The following is a 20,966-nucleotide window of genomic DNA, read 5'->3' as shown; positions in this document are numbered from 1 at the left end:
AACAATTAATTTTAAATTGTTTAATTTGAAAGACCATTTTATGGCGTCCTCCCCACTGTGCCTCACCAACAGCTGTTTAGTATGTTTCGCACCTTGCCGCATTTTCGGTGGTATTTTTTCTCCCCTTTGCATACGGTCACATTCAGTGCAAAAATAAACAACAAAACTATTTAGTTTGCTGCTAGCAAGTAAAAATTAGCTTAAAACCCTTAAACTATGAGCTTAAACCATAAACTGTGACGAGTGAGATTAAGTGTAAACGTCGCTGAACCATTTGGTGCTATGTAAATGTAAGTAAACATATGTTTTCAACCATTAATCTTCGGCATTTACAAACAATAACAAAGGGCGGCCGCCCAACTGGGCTTTATCAAATGTTTAATAAATTTGCTTACGCGGCAGTTTTTGGGCGCGGGGGAGGTGGTAAGAGGTCATAAATAATGTTATTAATAAGCGGCAGGGGGCTCTGCCTGTTTAGGAATTTTCTCGTAGCTTTTTGGGCGGTAATTTCATCGCGTGGGCGACGACGAGTTGCACATTGTAAGGGTTCCAGTAATTTCCCACTCCCCCCTAGCTGTGGCTTTTCCTGGTCATTATCGAATTATTATTGGTTTTCTTCTGGGCAGTCATATGTGGGGGCCATTTGTTTAATGTTTTAAGAAGCTAATTAACATGGCAAGATCGTAGGGATCACAAGGGTGTCTCACATGAAATGGTTTTGGAAAGCCGGTTGGCAGTATTTCCCTCTCTTTTTGATGTGGAACATGTTTTGTGTTGAAAAGACAGCGATTTTTATCGATTTATAAGGATTTTTGGTTGCTAAAATATCGACAAATTTTATTATTTCCAAGATTAGTTGTTTTAATATCGAAATTTTACTTATAAATGGTACTTAGAGACCAATAACACTCGTTATTAAATGCATCATATTTATTTGTCTTTAAAAATATTATTAAATTATATTTCGCAGGGTCTATGATATTGGGAAATAATATAATTTTACAGGTTTTACAAAATTAAAACGATTTTCTCCTAAAATAAAGATCTCACTGATCCCCAAATGTATAAAAATATTTTTGGAAATTCAAAAAACTGTATCTAATATTTATTTATTTATCCCAAACTCCCCTTACTTTTAATTCCCCCTTTAAAAACAAACAGTTGCATTTAATGAACCAATTTAAGACTGTCTATCAAGGCGGCATCAAAGACGACTGACTGGTATAACAGAAAAGAAAGAAAAGCTATAGGAAAGCAAAAGAAAAGCAGTCAAAGGAAATTGAGATAGGAGGCAAAGAAGGTGGTGCCTGGCTTCGGGCACCGGGCAATTTGGCGTAAATCTCGCTTGATCTTGGGAAAATAAGTAAATAGAAAAAAGGCACCTAAAATCAAACATTAATGAATCTTTTCGGCGGCGTAGAGAGCTCAGGGCTTTAATTAAACCAAGCAAGCAATCGCGCCAAATCGAAACACGCAGCCACGAGAAGGGAGGCTGTGTGTGCACACAAAAAGGCAGCCTGAAAAAGCTAAAGAAAAGAGCGCAGCCGGAAAAGCCAGACTTAAGCCATCGCATAAATTGGCCTGGGCTGTGGAGCCGAAGATTTCATTGTTGGCCTGGGCCATTGCTTATTATGGCCAAGGCATCGGATCTAGGCCTTCATTAAACGGCCAAAAGCAGCAACTTGGCGGTGCAGTGAGAGGAAATTTTAAAGGGAAGTGGTTTATGTATAGGAATTTGTTTTAATAATTATTTAAATTATGAATCTATAATACTAAATGCTCGTAAAATTAAAAAAAAAAGGTAAACAATACACCTAATAATTGTTCCTAAAATTAAAAACAGTATTAAAAAAATTTTAAAAAGAAAATAGTACATTTTTTACAAAATTGTATATAAACATTTTGTATTTAAAATAAAGTTATTTGAAATCTCATGAATTAAAACATGATTTTAAATGAGTTAAATTATAAATATTAGAAATATCTTCATCAGAAACCGTTTTCTGACTAATGACTTGGGAATTATAGCGCAAAATTGCTCAATGGGACCATTTCAGGACCTCTTATTAATCCGGAATTAATAGTTTTTTGTACAATAATTAATTTTCTATCAGAATGCCTATTATTTCTATAGTTTTTAAATATTTTGAAACCCTTTTTAGTTGCTAACAAAATTTTCTAAAAATCCTTAAAACCCTTTTTTTCTCTCTCTGCAAAAATGAGCCTTAGTTCAACTTTGGTCCGCGAAGCTAGTGCGTGAGATATGCATTATTTATCTAACGAAATTTTTCTCATTGCTGCGGCGGCGACTTGCTGCAGGAGGCTGCAGCAGCCGCAGCAGCAGCAGCATCAGCATCATCAGAAGACTTCCTGGTTTTTTCCTGCTGCCAGCTGCGGTGAAATTCCAAAAATGATACGAATAGTTTGTTTCTGTCGGTAGAGATAGCAAGAAATATGTGGGACAACCCGAGGAGGTGATCATCCTGCGCCTTCACCTTCTCCGATTACGGGTTACGGGTTGCAGGTTGCAACCTGCACGTGCCTACCCAGAGGTGGAGTTACCTGATTGAACGATTGAAAGATCATCACCCAGAGAACCGATCTCTGCCAGAATAATAATAATGATGATGATGAGGTGCAAATTGGCGCTGCCATGAAATTGCAAATCAACTTTTCTGACTCCCGATTGCACTTCATTCTAAATTGTTTGCTCAACCCAGCAGCCCCAGAGCTTCTCTCTTGCTCTCCCTCGCAACAAAAATTGCAAATCGAATTTGCCAATTTGCTTGGAATGGAGTTGAAGCTCCTCTCCGGCTGATTTGTTTCTGTGGTTTTGCCAGTCCGCCCTTTAACAAGCATTTAGCCTTAGCCAAGCTCGGCTCGTGACCCATTCCCTTACAGAACTCACCAACGCCAATAATATGCTGGCAAGTTTATGACCCAGCCTCGAAATTGAAGTGGAAATCGGTTAGCAGTGGTTTACCTTTTCGATTTGTTTTTATTGCTACACGCGGTAAAGGCAAGAGGCAAGCGCCCTGCATTTACATTTACATATTTCTGCCTGCATTTGAACTCTGATCTTGGCCAGGGAAATGTGATCCCCTTACGGAATGGTACGGATTCCTATACGGGAGCAGCTGTGTGTGTGCTTACCCTAGGCGGAAATACTTCCCCTGTGACAAACGAATAACAATAATTAAGCCTCTTTTTTGCTTTAATTAACACCACTGAACTTGGGCAGAGGAAGAAGAAGGGAATATTGATTGAGAAAAGCAGAAGTACAATATACTCTTTCTTTTAAATATCTTATTTTACCAGAAGTTATTAAATATCGTTCCAGAAACCCAGAAAACGTAAATACTCTCACCTTAAATATTATGTATTTTATTTTTAACAAGAAAGTACTTTATTTTGTACTTAATTTATAGTTGAAAACTTTTAAATATCAACAAAATATTTAAGTTTATTTTTTATTAATGATCCTGAAACCTTAACGATAAGCTCTTGTTTACAATTTTTCTTGGAACCTATCACAATTTGCAATCAAATAAGAACTTCCGGTCCACTCAGCAAATGTTTGTGTGTGTTTTTTTTTATGAATGAAAAGCTTGTCTCATCCAGTTTCAGCTTCTCCCTTTCCCAATCCCTCATCTCAGTCTTGTTGTCGATGTCCATCGCTGGCGATCGTCACGCTCATTGCCAATTAGTGCAATCAACTGCGTGAGTTGAGGAAGTGGAGAAGCTGAAGGAGCTCTGTGGAAGGGTGGGTGCTGCCCTGCTACATGGGATTGAGTTTAAACCAGACCTCAGCCTAGACAATTGCCAGGGAAATCTTACAGAGTTCACAGTTTCAAACGATTAATTAAAGGGGTCTTTCTTAGGCCAAGAGATGTTATATAAAAGGAAATTTATAAAAAGGAACATTAGATTTTATTTAGAAATATTTTTAATGTAACTAGTAAATTTCATAAAGCACTTATATATCTTAAAAAACTGCAACATTAATCCTTAATTACAACCAATAATTTTCATTTTGAAAGTTACTGCAAGATGTATTAAATTTCCCAAAAAAAACCACTCTGTTTCCCTATTACCCAAACGTCCCCTTCTTTGCGATTAAACAACATAATTAAAATGCCAAGTTATTGCAAAAGCCAAATGTAAATTTAATCAAGTATCAGGACTAGCTTGTTCAATTTATAGCGCTGCCCCCTTGCACCCACCTCCCACCACCACCACCATCAAGAGAAGCTTGATCTAACAACTTGAAGTCAATTTCAAATACATTTGCAATTTGTCAAATTTTGGTAGCCAAAGAGTGCCAAAGATAAATTAATTTCGGCATCGATTTGATCGCTTGTCTCTGGTCGTTTTGTGTGTGGAAACTTCAGTGGTGAGGAGGCAGCAGCAGCAGCAACAGCAGTGGGGCAGTGGCTGTGGCTAAGACCATGTTAGCCACAAGCCAACATGGCTTGGCTCATTGTAAATGTGCTTTAATGACCACCGGTCAGCAAATCTCATTTTTTGTCGGGGGACCGCATGCGGTTTCACACACATAAGCACTGAGGAAAATTATATGTAAAAAGCTGGGAAATAATTTTAAAATATTTAAAGAAAATTTACTTTACCACAAGAAGACACGTTTTCCATCATTTAAAGGAAGAATTCCTCCATGATCCTTTTTTATTCCCAAAATAAAACATTTAAAATTCCAAAAAGTAACCTTTCCTACTTTAAATTTCTCCCAGTGCTCCCCCTCAAAAGCCCAGAGTAAACGGTGAGCAAGAGAAAGAGGATGAGGGCGAGGAGATGCTGGCTTTGCCAAAGATTTCTGGTGCTGGTGGGTACCTGTAAGCCCCACCAGTCCTCCCATATTACCATCTCTCGCTGACCGAAAATAATGACCACTGTCCACATGGTGCAAAATTAGACATATTTCCTCCTTACTTCGGGGTGTTAGCTCTCCCCACCCCCCGCCTCTCGAGCTCACCATCTTGGCACTCACCTTTTGCATTTTCAACACCGAAAAGTTTTACATTCGGATTTTCCGCAACTGCTGAGAAAAATGACATTACAAATTGTGGGACATTTGTCTAATTAAATCCCTCTCTGCTCTCTGTGCCTGCTCCAATAACGAGGGCTTAGATTACAATCTCACAGCGGTGCGTAATGGCTTTTGTGGTTATTTCATCCTCCGATGAAGTTGGTCTTTTTCGGGGGCTAAAGAAGTGGTCAAGTGGGGTTGTGGTAAAAAAAAAGGTTGCAATTTTGGGGAAAATGTTTCAGGAAATTGAGTTAGGGAGACAGGAAGTAGGGAGAGTGATTGGGGATGTGTGTGTAATGTCCTAGTTTCAGGTTTGTTTTCTGGTTTAGAATATCTTTTATTATATTATATCTATATTAGAGAAGAGGAAATACCTGAGGCGTCTGTCTGTTAATGTCATGTTTTCTGTTTTAAGATATACGATTTCTTTAAATGCCAGTCTGTCATAAGTTAGTCAAACGCTAATTGCCGTCTGTCTGCCTTGAGGCATAAATCTTGTTGAGTTTTCAAGCAAGAGTTTAATGTATTTAATACCAATTATTAAGTATTGAGTAGGACTTAGCTTAACATATTTAAAAAAAATTATTTATAGTAAATTTTTATTTATTTATTTGATGATAATCATAAAAGGGAGGTAAGCTTGAGAAAACCTCAGTTTAAAATTTAACTACTGGTTACCGAATTTTTATTACATTTTTATTTAAATAAATGTATATTATTTTAAATCTATATTATTCTTTTTGGATTTCTTAAATTTAATCTGCAGTTAGGCACTAACCGGAACCTGAGAAAGAGAGCGTTATTGGTAGAGCTTAAAATACAACTTAATTGTAATCGAATACTGCTTCTATAATACTTTAAATAATGTTGTTTATACAATTAGATATTATACTTTTATTAAAAAATATTTTAACCAGAGGTTAACTAGACTCTTAATTAAACTGTTAAATAGTTATTCAACAACAGACTCTCCTCCAATTATTTTTTTTACTGGAAAAAAGCATGTTGCATTAGTTAACTTTAAGATATTTAAATTTATTTACAAACTCATAACTTAACCATGATGATTTAACATGAAGATTCTATATAAATTTAGTAACTGAAACCCACGACTTATTTGTACATTTAAAAACTTCTTTAACTCACACTCCAACTCCAAATTTTCCCCTAAAAGAGACCCTTTTTATGTTACTTTTATTAAACTCGATGAAACTCAACCAAATATAGGGGCGAAATCCCAATGCATTTATTTGTTATTTGTACATAAACCGCTGCTGGCCACTGAACACTGACCAATTAGAGGAGCCAGGGCGATGCAACCCCAACCGAAAGAGTGACCACAAGCCACACACATAACGGCCGGGCGACAGTGGACCAGCATCTAATGAAATTAAACTAAAATCGAATTACACTCCACTCAAAGTCCTATCAGACTCAACTAACTCGAGTTAAGCGCTCACTCAACGCTGGGACTGATAAGAACACGTGTTGCTTCAGCCGCTATCCCGCTCGCACCAGGCCTGGGGGAGACAAGAGGCTCCAAGAGAGAGAGACTTGGCGCTCTCTCTGTATATAGTGGGGATCTGAGCGAGACTCGACGAGGGGTCCAATTAGGTTGCCGGCAGCAAGCATGCGCTCCCTTTCTGCCCAACGCAGGCTCAAATGGAAACTGTCCCAAAGGCACTGGCGCTGGCGCTGCTCTTTTATTCTCAAAGAACAGTGGGCAAAGTGGGCTGAATAGTAGAATTTTAATAATATTTTGAAATATCCTAAATGGTTTCATTTGTAGTAAGAGGATTTAATAAAGAAAATTAAAAATATATATAAATTTTCTTTTAAAATTTCTTAATTAAAAAATTAGCAATGTTTACTTGTTTTGTATATTATGCTTACTAAGTAATTTCTTTATTAACTTTTAAATAAAATCTTTTTAAATTTGATTAAATATTTTATAATCTTCATTTTGTAATATGAATTATATGTGCTAGATCAACTCCCTTGCCCACTGTGCACCTTGTGCCTTTGCCCGTCTATTCGCCATTCCACTTACACTTCCACTTCGACATCGACTTGAAATCGACTTGGAGCTCAGTTGCTTTTGAGACTCATTCCGGTTTGGTAGACGAACGAAGTTGAGCGCGTCTCGTCATTCCGCGGAATTTATAGTGAACTCGCTATTGTCCCTCCTAAAGGAAACCCCTTTATAATAGTGAAGAATACATAAATATTTTAAGTTAAAAAAAAAGTAAATTACAAAAAATTATAAAAAAACATCTGAAAGAATTGCCGACGGCTAAATAGAAGCCTAGTGAACACAGTGAAAAATAACAATTCCAAAGGAAAGCTCCAATATACATATATCCTTTAGATTCAAACAATCCGAAAAGTGCAGTGAGAAATTTAAAGATCAATGTAAGTTTTGGTAATAAATGTCCCTTAAAAATAAATTGTGAAATATATCTGATATTACAGAAGATTCTAGAAAACATTGTACTGTTATCTTAAGCTCTTACTGAGGATCACAAGAAAGGGTACTTTTAGAACCTAAATTAAAAGTGAGTTAAATCTGTTCAAAAGCACATCCGTTCCTTGGATTTTTTTTTCTATTTTCGACTCGAGTCTCTGTTAAAAATAATGCTCTCTTATCTCTAGCATAGTCTGAATATTGTTGATAATCAAAAGAAATACCATATGATTATAGAAATTCTAAAAAAGTGCAGTAAAGTATAAAACAGATTAAGACAGATAACAAGAATAAGATACAAAAGATTCTGTTTAGGTTTTAAAGGGTATAATCACTGCATATCCTAGTTATGACTAAAATTAATCATAAAACTCAACTTAGTATTGCCAAAACTAAACATTCTTAAACATTCTTAATACAAACCCTTTGTAAAACCCCAAAGAACCCACTAAAAGTGAGTTCAAATCTATCTCAGAGACCCATCCGTTTGTCCAGATTCGAATTCCCCGACTTCAGACCCGTGACTGTCACCAAAATAAAATGCTCTCTTATCTCGCAAAGCCCGAAGATCGTTAATATTTATGGGATGCTGTCCGAGGATCGAATCGGATGGAATGGGGAGCTGCTGCTAGAAGAGCTGATAAGCCGGCGACGCTGATTATTCAGCAATATGCATCAGAGATCTATATTGTGTGTACTGTTCCATTCAGAGATAGAGATAGAGATGGAGATGAAGAGAGAGAGAGAGTAAGCTAGCGCTTATCTTAGTTTTTTTCAGCGCGGGGCTTTCCCCGCCTATCGATCAGTTTTCCCGCCCCACCCCCCTCGAGAAATTAATAACTTTTGTGAGAACAACTGGCAGCGAACAGGCGCACAGCGGAATCATGTTCGAGTGATTAAATTAATTAATGATATAGACACACTGCGCAATAGTGTCCACGCCAAAGGAGAAGATCTTCGGCCGGCGATCCTGCGGTGAGCACAACGCCACGTGATGCGGATCTCTAGAGCCTGGAGTCTGGGACTGCAGCTGAAGCTTCAGAGGCGAGCAGATCGTTGTCTTAACTTGTCCTACACGATGTCTTATACGTGTAGCAACAATTTATTTCGCCGGCCAATGGATCGATTCGCGATCCGCGATCCTCAATCCTCGATCCTCCATTCGCAGTGCAATCGATGATCATGGTCTGTGCTCTGTGTAGAGAGGAGTCTGTCTTCGGCGGCTTGGCTATCCCTGGCGATCAATCAAGCCCAGGCTGGATGATCAATATTAGCCGGTCTAAAAATAATTGTGGTCCGGTCAGTTTTATAGTTAAGAAGGGGAAAAATAACTTAAATTGTTAGGTACTAAAAATAAATTAAAATAAAATTTAATTTAAGTGGTTTATATATTAAAAGTATAGCTGAGATTGCATGGGGAGATGATATAGATATATTCATTTAAAATTTTATAAACTAAACTTTCCGAATTTCTTTATAAATACATTTTTTAAGAATTAATATTTTGGCGAAAAATTTTTATATATTTGCAAGCTTTCAGCTGATTGCAATGTTTTGGTTTCTAAGAAATCTAATCTAATCAAAACATTGATAAGTTTACTTACAAACATACAAGTATTTATAAATATTTATTTAAATATATATATGATTTGTAAGGCGTGAGTCAGTACCCTTTAGTTCCGACATCTCATTTGGCTTTACCTTTTGTGGTTTGTTAAAACTTTATGACTTGTGTAATTAGTTTTTCCTTCGAAGATCTTTTTTTATGGCTGCCGACACAGACTCCAAAGATGTAGAGATGTGCCAACACCAAACTCTCTCTAGTTACAAAAAAAAAAAGGCTGCCATTAAAAATTAGAGTAACTGTTTTTCCAACTAATATCTGTGTCCAAAGCGCTAATTGAAGGCAGCTCTCCACTCCCAAGAGGGGCTGCTTCTTCCGCTCCGCCAAGTCAAGGTTCAAAGTTCTTTCAGTTTTCAGTTTTGTGTGTGTGTGATTTTTGGGATTTTACCTTTATCTAAAGAGCCCCCTCTCTAGGCAGGCTTTCGAGCCGCAAACTGACTGACGACAAGTGCCTTGTACACCTCTTTCGAGTAAACTGTCAAAGGCGGCTTGTTTACAGCTGGTCGATGCTCTGATGCTGAATTAATTAAACTAACTCGAACTCGAACTCCAACTGCAAAACCTCCATAACCCCTTTTTGGCAGCCGACAGCAGGTGAGTGCAGCTCAATTTGTACCTTTTCGTTTCGAAATTGGTCAGTGTAACCCGAGGACAATGACTTGGGGGGCAAGGAGTCGAGGTCTCCTTCGACTTTCCTCCTTGTCTGCCTGGCTGGTCGGTTGGTCGGTCACTCGTCACACAGGTCCTTACAAGAAAAGGACATAATTGCTGCAATAGATTCTCGACAGGAAGTTGAAAGGTTGCACCAACAGCAGAGAGGGGGAAGTCTTTACGGGAGATTTTAAGATAGATGGGAAATTTTAACACTGAGAGAAAATATGTGAAAATTAAGCTGTATTATCAACAGTTTTTTGAGGCTTTAATTCTTATATTTATTATAGTTTTTATAGGTTTTAGAAAGTGTTAAATACTTTGGTTTTAGAAACAAGTAAAATATAAAAAAATGCAGATAACCTTTCAAATAAATATTTATACGGTTTAAAATCCTTTAAAAATGTAGCAAAATCCCTAAATTTAATTAATATTTTCAAACTTTATTAAACATAAACCCCCCTCCAAGACTTTTCCAGACTCAAAATACAATTTCCACTAATCTAACTCAACTATCCTGGCCATCTCCCATTTGGCCAACATTTTAATTTCCTCCTTGGACCTGGTCCAGGGGTCACTGATTTTCTAAAGCTTCAGTAACCATCACCTCCCCCTTTTAGGATGTGTTGTGTCTATTGATTGGAATATTCATTGAATAGTTTTTAAGCTGATTTATATGCTATAGTGTTGAGTGTGTGTGTGCTGTCGATTTAATAAATATTTAATTTCATCTCGGGCTACGTCTGCTGATGGCTCCTAAATCCACACATAAAAGATTCAATCAACTGAGGAGCAGGAGCAGCCAGTCTCCTGCCCTGATGATGATGATGATGATGTTGCATTCAGGGATTAATAATGCCCGGGCAGAAGGCAGTAATCCCCGAGAGCTCCCGAGACATCGTAATTTGCAAAATGCGCAATCGCTTCCTATAAATCATGCCGGAAAATAAAAGAGAGACACATACACACAGAGCCAGCACAGCGGCAGCGTTGAAGGAAATATCTATTCAGATCAGAAATATATATATATATATATTTCACCTGGCCTGCTGCCGCCTGCGTTCTTTCAAAAAAAAAATCCTTTTGAAAAGGAAACCAAGCCGAACGTCAACTGCTATCAATCTCAGGTGAAATGGAGCTGCGTCCGCTTGGGCCATTAGATGCTCCCGCCGCCTGGCTCCATTCCAAGCCGCCCTATCCAACTATCCTATCCGACTATCCAATCCCAGGCCAGGCTCTGCGGAGTCATCGCCGACCAAGCTGCTCCGCTCAAAGGAAAGCGCCCGTCGCAATAGATCGCACATTGCAGATAGAGGCGTGCCTGCCACTCCAGTCCACAGAATTGAGGAAGGAGCGGGTTGAAATGATAGATGAATACCCTAGGAAGTTGTATTAAATAATAAATAATTAAATATTAATTATGTTTATAAATAAAATCAAATAAATAAGGAGAGTGCAGACCATTAAAGAATTTGTTTTAGTGAAATGTTTCTTAAGATATTATATTCTAGGGAAACCCCTTCTACTCTAGGTAGATAAAACCTTTTCAGGACTTTCTTAATAAACAAATTAAAACCAAAATTAATTTTTAATAAACTTAAATAATTTAAATAAATTTTTTTTAACAAAAGCTCAGATATACCTTACCTTAAAGGGTATCCCCAGAGGTAAAGCCAAACAATGCACTGCAATTTCTGGCCACAAAGGATGAACGCAGCAGCGCGTATTTGCCGGAGCAAAGGGGGGGAAAGGAAATAAAAGAAACTGAAAAGATTCGGAGACAGGAGACTGGGCAGAAGAGAAGAATCCCAAGTAGATGGAGCCTCGAGGAGCTGCGAGAGTTGCAACTTGCAAAGTCGCACATTCGGCGAGCGCCTTCAGCAGTTGTTATAAATTATAGTGCCGCATGCGGAATGAATGCCCAAGATCAAACCGGTGGTGTTACATACATACATACATAAATGCCTCTATATAATGTATATATATATATATTCGAAGTTAAGGGGGAGGGCCGATTGGGCGGTTTGGTTGGGCGGCTATAAAAACAAACCTCCGCCCCCGCACGTAGTCAGTTATTTTTTTGTGGTTGTTACTGTTGTCTGTTGTCTCAGTCTCTCCCTTGTTTTTGTGTTGCCTGTTTGCTGCAAAATATTTAGCAGTGTACCGCTATAAAATTTGGTATTCCAAGACATGCCGCCGCTGTGGTGTAAAGCACTGGAAAAAAATTTTTAAATCTATTTAAAGGGAAGTGTATAAAATGTCTTTTAAGTGCTTATATTAGCTTCATACTATGAAGATTTTGGCAAGAATATTTTTAATTTTTTTTATTATCATTTGTAAAAGCTTTAATCTATAATGAAGTTGGATATAGAAGATATATTTTTAATCCCTTAAATCTACTGATGGTTATAATATTTCGTTAACTGCATTTTTTCCCCTAGGGAGTACAAAGTAATTTTGACAGCGGCTTATAGCACTCTTAATCATCATAAAATAATTTAATAAAAATTATTATAAAGTAAAAAACGTAGCTAATAATTACTTTATCACTTTATAAAGGTTAAAAAGCGATTACTTTATAAGAAGGTTTAAAATTTGTACAAAATTGCACATACTTTATCAAGCATTGACCCCATATTTACCATTTCTAAATATAATAAAAGTGTACCACCCAAAGCGCACTTTAAAAGATCATATCCTTAAACTACCCACCATATATTTTTCTCTCTGTATTTCTGCTGCAGTGCAGCAGTTGGTCTGCCATTACCATTACCACGTTGTAGGCATGTTGTAAATGCCAGCCGACTGCTGTGGATTTTTGTCGTTCCTCGCTGCTGCTGCAGTTGTTGTCTGGATGTGTGTGTTTCTTGGAGTCTCTGTTTTGACCATAAAAAAAAAAACCGAAATGAGCCCACGGAAAACATGTCCAATTGCACTAGCAAATATTCTACGCTGGCGGCTCATCAGACAACAGAACAAAACGCAACTGGAGTAGGCAATCCTTGATCGGAATTTCGCAGGAAAATGGGGATTACTTGGGGAGTTTTTTAGCTGTGGGCCAAGCGAGTGTTTAATTGGTAATTAGTAAAATAAAGTAAATAAAATTAGCTTTGGGTTTTTATGGTTTCGACTTTTAAGACCTTAAAAAATAATACTTTTTTAATCACTTTTTTATGGGAGAATTTTCACATATGAATTTTTAAAGGAGGTTTAAGTGTGACTCTAGAAGTTGATAAACTTATAGCTTTACAAATTCCTTTTAGGAAAATGTTTAATAATGTGAATAATTTCATTATTTTTAATTGGCAAACTGCTGGTAAATTTAAGGAATTATTTTAAAGCAGTTAGATAATTTAGGGAATTATTTTAAGATAGTAAAAAAAAATACCAATATTCTATATAATTCTTTATCAGTTTGCTTTCCCGATTACCTTTCAGAAAATTCTTTAAAAAAAGCTTAAATTAACTAAGAAAATTATGAACCTTCTTAAGGATATTTTAGTAATTTTTTCTATAATTTTAAAAGGTTAAAAGAATATATTTTAAGGCAGTAAAGAAAACAATACTCTTTAACAGATTGCTTTTCCGGTTACCTTACCAAAAATACTGTAAAAAATGCTTTATAACTAAGAAAATTATTTTAAAAAGTTATAATTATATTTACTTTTAATATTAAATGTTTTTCAAACTTTTCTAAAAAATCTAAAAACTCTGAAATTCCTTCAAAACCCTTTCCACATTCAATTCCCTCCATCGACACTCTTCCCAGCAATTTTATGCGAAAATGCATAGTAAATCAAGGCAACTGATTCAGTTGGCAAAAGCGCAGCCCATAAAAGTCAAACGGGTTTAACTTAGTTAGTGTGTAGATCTGAGATTCAGACTTTGGTTTCGGCTAATGCAAACCGACGCGCGAGGGGCTTATATTTGACGAGTGCAACTGCGCGGTGAGGACAAACAAAGTGCCGCGGTTGTCAAGCGGCAACAACATCTACAACTGCGTTTTTTTTGGGGGGGGGACAGATGGACGGACGGACTGACTGTGTGTGCTATGCTAATTACTGGACATGACGGCGGCAGCGGCAGACCCCAGAGACAGCCACAGCTAAACAGCCACAGTCACAACCAAGTCAATGTGAACAAAAGGCGCAAACGTTTACGCACACTCCGGGTTTCCGAGTCCCGAGTCAGAGTCGGAGTCGCAGTCGCAGTCGCATTTGCATTTGCATAAGCAGCCATAAAAATAAAATAAGGAAAAAACAACAAAAGCAGCAGCAGCTGGTTGGCTGGGAATGGTTTGGATAAGGAGGAGGAGTGTTCGCTAAAAAATATACAGAGACAGCGGCAACTTAGGAGAGATACTACACGACAGCAACAACAACGGCAATGGCAAAGGCAACGGCAGGCAGAGGCAGTCAGCCCACAAGAGACGATCCTAACTTAGTAATGGGACAAGAGACTTAGTGAGAATTCGCCTAACTTGGGCCTCCTCTTCTCTTTGCGCTGTGTGAAAATGAATTTCCTTTTTGGCCAGAGACAGAGTCTCTGGGAAATTGTGTAATGAAAATGGCACTAAATAGGTGATTTATCCTGTGAATTAAAATCACTTAGAGAGTGTTATATCCTGGGAGATGGGAGTACTGTGTAGTCTTCTAATTTTGAGTGATTTATCTGACCATTGGAGTTTTATTTGAAGAGCTTAAATTAGTCTCATGTTTTTTTTATTAGTTACTTAAATTATTCCTTAAAACTCTGATTACTTTGGTATCAGTTTTAGTAGCTTCTTTTTCTCTCTTTTATTGCTATAAATTCTTTGATTTATTCTGTGTTTAATTTAAGCTGTTATATAGGTCATTCCCTCACCAAAACATAAAAAAGAAACACTTGGAATTAGTAATGCTTTGGGAGTAATTATTCAAGGCTTAAAATCAGTCCGTTTAGCAATTGTTTTGCTTGGAATTTTGTGTTCATTTCAAGCTAAGTTATACGAAAATAAAGAAAACATCCCTAAAAAAGTATAAAGAACTCTCCACAAACTCTTACAAATTTCCTAAGATCTAATAGTAATATCCACCAGCTTCCCCCATTTATTTTTAGCTCTCAATACCTGCCACTCCTCCCCATACATATAATTGAATGATCAACTGGCATAGTTATTTTCCCTGTCCCTGCATTTCTAATTGAATGACGGCGATGACAGTACGCGTATAATGAACCTATCATCATTAATCATTATCTGGAATGGAATTATAGATTTCCAATTGAATTGGCGGCTAAAGTGAAGACATTGAACCACGGGGAGCACGACCAACAGCAATTCTAATTAGAGCTATTCAGCAATTCTCCGTCTATAGACTTTGGATTCCATGGGCCAAGCTAGTTTTCCATACAAGTATTGCCATCTTCTGGAGAAAAAAAACTACAGACACGAAAAACATGGCCAGAAATGTCAACTTCAATTCGGTCGTTTCGTTTTTGGCGGATTTTTTGGCATCCCAGAAAGTTGTATTTGCCAGAGAGGAACACGAGGCCCGGCTTCCACTCAATGTAAACTTTCGTTTTTTTTGCTTTTTTCTCTTAGACTTTGGTGACCATTTCTTGGGGGGAGAGCTTGGAATCGGAAGGTAGCCCCGGCCCGGCCTCACGATATTTGCGTGCCAAACCAAAATTGTGTGGAAGTCAATTGGCAGTCACGTTTGGGCCAAAAACCTGGTCTTGGTCCAAAGCCAGAAACTGCAACCACGAGAGCTGGGCCAAATTAAATTGTCAGTATGTGTGTGGGGGGAGTTAGGGGAAGCCAGATCTCCGGCCTTTATAAAGTTATCTTTCGATTAACAAACGATTGAAATTAATTTTCCTGCAATATTTCCGCATGCTGGCCATGAAATTTGTGTGGAAAACAATGACAATTGCAACGGCAATGGCAGCGGGAGTAGCAGCAACTGCAACAGCAACAATTGCTGCAGCAACAACAGCAGCAGCGACGACAAAGGAAAAATCACGAACCCGGAAGAAGGCCTTCCACTGAAGCCTCAGATTTTGGCCAGATCCAAGTTGCTTTTGATTCCTCCCCCTCAGGTCTCGTTGGGGGTACCTTGTAATATCTAAAAAATAAAGGTATGTTGGGCAGAAGAAAGGAATGGAAATGGAAGGCATTTATGTGATGAAAATGTTAGTAAAATAATTAAACTAGAATAATTCCTTAAGGACTTTTTCTTTCCCTTCAAAATACTCCCACTCAAAGCAGACTTTGTTTCCTAAACTTGTATTATTTTTACATTAATTACCAGGTACTTCAAGGTCTTATATCTCTTTTTTCAAGTACCTTCTGACTCCTGCTGTCACATGTTGCTTTGCTCACTCTGCCTTACCGCCTGCAATTTCTTCATTTTGGCCGGAATTTCAAACGAACTGGTTTTTTGGCCTTACCTCGTATTTTGGCTGAAATTTGTTCGCGCTTTTGTTGACATTTGTGTGGTGTAAAAAGGGCTGGCAAGAATCTTAAAACAAAAAAAAACAGTTGGACAGATGAGCTGGAAGAGAAAGACAAGAAGAACTCGGGTGTAGATTACCAGAGCTTCAACAGAGATTACCCAAAGAGAACCCAGAGAAATAGAAGCTGTTGTAGCTGTTGCTGTTGCTGTCAGTGGCAACTGCAACTGCAACTGCTGCTCGTCAAAATTGCCATCAATCATTGTGGCCAAGAATGCCCGGGCCAGTAGACAAATGGAACCTGTTTTTGGCCCCGTCTATATCAGTGTTAAATCTACAAGATCATTTTCCCCCCCTTAACATGCAACCCATAATTTGTGATTGTTATAAGTCCGAACCGTAACGAGTTGTTCTCCGTACTGCAGTACTTAAATATATCTCTATCTATATGTATATCTACTCTAGACTTGGCTGGACAGGCGTAATAGACTCGTCGCCCGCCTAATGAATTGAAACGTTTCTGGATGGCCTTGTTTGCCGCGTTCTTTAGCTGCTGCCATCGATCACGCTTGGGCCAACGATTGAGGACTCCTCCTGGTTGGTATTCAGGTTTTTCAGTTTCCCAGTTTCAGTCAGTATCAAGTGGAGGGAATCTCTGGCCCGAGCACGAAGTAGTGACTGGCAAGACCGCCCGCTCAGCCAAGAGTCAACAGAACTCTTTTTTTTTTTTCGTTTTTGTCTTTTGATTAGGAATCAGTTTTTTTGGTGGAAAACTCGGTCATCCTGCCTCACCTACATAGATCGTTGGGGCTTTGCCTTCTGCTCCTTTTTCAGCTTCAATGGATTGGAGTTTGAGATGGGATGCACAGGGAAAAATGAAAGAGAGAAAGGGGTAAACCTTTATTTTATTTATTAAACAAAATTTATACTACTGTTGTAAATGAGAACATTTCGGATAGTTAAAAGTCTTTAATAAATTTTTTATCTCTCAAGCTAATTTATAGAATTTTCTCTCACTGTTACCATCCATCCTTTGGGCTTCGCGAGTGCAGCGCGCGCCTATCGCCAACTGTCATCATTTTCAAATTATTTCTCGTTGAATATCTAATCAAGATTCATGCATGATCGCGGCTAAATTGCTTCCAGGCAAAAAGGAAGACGACGACGAGGCTGGAGCCGGAGCTGGAGCCAAAACCAAATCTAAATCCCCAAGATCCATGGCATAACAATTGCTATTCCTAGCTGGGTTCTCCTGCTCCAGCTCCAGAGCATCCCAAGCAAACCAAGCTCTTCACGTTCTTTTTGCTTTTTGATTTTTCCTCACAACCACAGCAGCCTTTTTCCATTGTTTTCCCGACTTAATAGTGTTGTTCCTGACTGGGATTCTTTTCTGGCTTTTGTTTGTACTCAGTTTTTGTTGTTTACTTGTTGCTGCTTTTATTTTTGGAAGGCAGACAACGATTTCTGCATCGAAAATTAGCCCTGACAATTGTTTTTCGAGACAGTTTTCCCCTGCTGCTGCTGTTGCCGGTGCTCTGTCCATGTAATCGTTTATGTTTATGAGGGGCTCTTACTCTCATACTTGAACTTTAGCTTGTCTTTATTTCGCTTAATTGAAACTAGACAGCATCCGTAGGTAAATAATTCAATTACACAGACTGACTCAGCTCGCATATTGCAATTGCACTCGAAAACAGGGTGCTGTTACTGCCTGATACTGTTTATTATTATTATTAAATTCTATTAAATTTGTTGTTCATTTGGTGGTTAATTTGCTGTCGCCGCCACTTAATGGTTATTAACTTTCGTGTGACATCTGTGACTTCAAGTGTTTGCCTCAATTGCCAGTGCCAACCATATGAGGGTAGTGGGTATCACTTCGTAAATTAATGACCCCTCGATGGCCTTCTAATTGTTTTATTAGATTTTCACAGAGCAGGAGCACGAGTGGCGTTGGGTTACCCCTTATGGGTAACGCTTCTGGTTGGAGAACTAAAATGTGTCAATAGTGAATGGAGAGCTAAAAGATACAACTTCAAAGCTAGAAATATTTTTTAGTGTATTTTTTATATAAAAATATCTTTAAACTAAAGACAATTTAAATAATAAAAAGCCACACGCTCATATTTTTTGATTTCCAACACACGCGCAATTTTTTGTATGCCGTTATGCATCTTATTCTTTATATAGTTTTTATTAGACTCTTTTAAAACTCTATTGAATCACTAGACAGATCACAGAGACTATATTTTCCAGACTCTTTATGAAACAAGAGTCTTAAATAATATTCTCTCTGTGTGCGAACCAATTTCAGGGCTTCCATTGTGAGTTGAACTCTGTTGGATTAAAACTGAAACAGGGAATCGAATCAAGCCTCCGGGGCCCCAAGTTTTGACATTTTTATTTTGCAAGCTGAATAAAATTTACGAGTCAGCGGAGGAGGGATCAGAATCAGAGGTGTAAACATATTTCTTGGACCGTGCTGTGGCTGACTGCATGAAATTATTATCAAACATGCAAATCTGTTGCGGTTGCTGCGGTTGCGGGCATCGTAAATTGATTTTTATGCCGCTGCTTCTGTTCCTGCCAAGAAGGCGAATGCAGTAGACATATCCCACAGCTTCCATTCTTCGATTCTAACTCATTCTGTGTCTTCTCTCTCTCTACCCTCTCTTCCAGTTGCCTGCTACTTGTCTTGCTGAAGACAAACTCCGAGTAATTGAAATCGAAACCCTTGGAAGGAAGCGACGACGACGACAGCCAGGATGGTGCTCGTGCTGAACGGAGTGCTGCAGGACGACTGCCCCATGAACACCAATAGCCTGTTCCTGCAGCATCCCGTCTACAGAGACTATGCCCAGCAGCTGCACTCCATTCAGGCCAAGTCGGTGGGTCCAGTGGGTCTGCTCTATGTGGGCCAGCGGGAATGGGCCGCCTCTGCCCCGCACGACAAGCATGTCAACATTATTGGCGCCGACGATGCCACCACCTGTATTATCGTTGTGGTCCGGCATTCCGGTAAGGTTTCCTATTCCCTGTTACCATAAATTTGGCTCATTTGGCTGATTAACCTTTTGGGTTGGTTTTCTGTTATTTTTTGCTCGACAGGATCGGGCGCCGTGGCTCTGGCCCACTTTGATGGCAGCGGTGTGGACGAGGCCGTGGGCACTATGGTTACAAGGGTGCAGGAGCTGGCCGTGGGCTATCCAGAGGGTCGCATCGAGTTGCAGTTGATTGGTGGCTATCGGGATGTCAATAACTATGGCGAGGAAGTCTTCTTTAGCATCATGCGTGAGTAGATAGGAAGGGATTTTGAGTTGAGAGGAGAGAGTTGGGCTTTATTTGAGGAAGAAAATGTTATTTTTCTTAAAAATAGTAAGATAACCTGCTTTAAACCCCATTTATTTCAAGAAAATTAACTGCTTTGCTTTAAAATTAAAGAAACTCTCCTAGTTTCTCCTTGTCTAAATTCTAATAACCTTAATTTTCTCTTCACAGAATCATTCCACAACCACCATCTTGAGATCGACCTGACGCAGGCCTGCGTGGGTGACCTGAATACCATGATGCGTGGGGAGATAAACTGTCCCATTATCTATGGCGTGGGCGTGAATATCAAGACTGGGGAGATCTTTCCGGCCACTTTCCCAGACCGAGGACCCGATCGAGAGCTGCGCGATGCACGCATTTTCATGGGAGCGCAATCGGTAAGTTGGAAAATCCTTTGCAACCCTAAAATTTACATCTATCTTATATTACCTATAACATTTTTAGGTCCTGGATGTATACGACTCCTCGCTGGGCATGTTGCGCATTGGACCATTCAACTATGATCCTTTGCGTGGCGCCGATCTGTGGCTCTCCCAAACGGATGAGTTTCTGCTACAGCACCTGTCCTCCAGTCCCGATGTCGAGCCGCCACACTTTGCGCCCCAGGTAAAAATGAGTGGAGAATCTTCAGCAAACTGTTACTTATTCTGTATAATCTTTTTTTCAGACGCGTGCCACCATCAAGTTCATCCAGGAGAACCAGTTCCCCGCCGTCACCGTCTTTAGGGATAATCGGCCGCGCTATTTCCGGCGGGACGACGCCACGGGGTGCTGGGTGCTGGTTAGATATTAAAGCTTACTTTTAGTGTTTTTAGTTGTTACGCAAAACTACTGTTGAAACAGATCGCAGATGCATGTGTTAATTGTCGTCCGCCGCCAAATGCTGCTTCTGTGCGCTTGCCTTTGTTTCAGTTTTAATCGTTGAGTTAATGGCATTCGTCTGTAATTGTGTAATTTTGTAATTTGTAATTGTAATTGTCGTTGATATTGATATATATATTCTGATAATTCGGATTATTCTGTGCTGTATTTATCGCCCGATTAGCCTTTAGCTTAGCAATTGCGATCTAATCTCTCTTTGAAATTTAAATTCAATTAGATACAAGATTGACTTCCGACTCTGGAGACCGGTGAGCCTTATAAATGGATCTGAATGGGAACGGGAAAACGCGGAAGAGCGAATTAAATAACAAATGAATAACGAATAAAGCCTAATCTCCAATAATATTGAAAGAGGAGAGATTGATTCTTAGCAAAATATATATAAATAGATGCGCATAGATCCGTGTAAACGAAACAATTTCGAATGCAATCATTTTAGCTGTTAACTGTAAGCTGTAAACTGTAATCAAATGTGTAAGAAAAATATATAAAAATGGCTTGGCTATAAACATACACAAACAAATGCTCAGAAATTGTTT

At 38.7% G+C, this 20,966-nt stretch overlaps 1 protein-coding gene across 2 annotated transcripts; it reads left to right on the top strand.

Annotated features, from left to right (window-relative positions):
* The first annotated feature begins 141 nt into the window (after positions 1-141).
* Ntan1 (N-terminal amidohydrolase 1) lies at positions 142-20,950 on the top strand. Of its 2 annotated transcripts, XM_070284226.1 has the most exons (7): positions 142-290; positions 18,895-19,233; positions 19,324-19,506; positions 19,714-19,922; positions 19,990-20,151; positions 20,213-20,326; positions 20,645-20,950. In XM_070284226.1, the coding sequence occupies exons 2-7, from the start codon at positions 18,981-18,983 to the stop codon at positions 20,654-20,656; spliced, it is 933 nt and encodes a 310-aa protein (XP_070140327.1). In that variant the 5' UTR covers positions 142-290; positions 18,895-18,980; the 3' UTR covers positions 20,657-20,950. The 2 variants fall into 2 exon arrangements, with proteins under 2 accessions (XP_070140327.1, XP_070140328.1); XM_070284227.1 differs by lacking the exon at positions 142-290 and adding an exon at positions 7,149-7,456 and having other exon boundaries at positions 20,213-20,950.
* Positions 20,951-20,966: the final 16 nt, after the last annotated feature.

This window comes from Drosophila kikkawai, chromosome 2R, assembly GCF_030179895.1.
Source record: "Drosophila kikkawai strain 14028-0561.14 chromosome 2R, DkikHiC1v2, whole genome shotgun sequence".
Lineage (NCBI taxonomy): Eukaryota > Metazoa > Arthropoda > Insecta > Diptera > Drosophilidae > Drosophila > Drosophila kikkawai.
The sequence above is the reverse complement of the archived record's forward strand: the minus strand, read 5'-3'. Positions and strand labels throughout refer to the sequence as shown.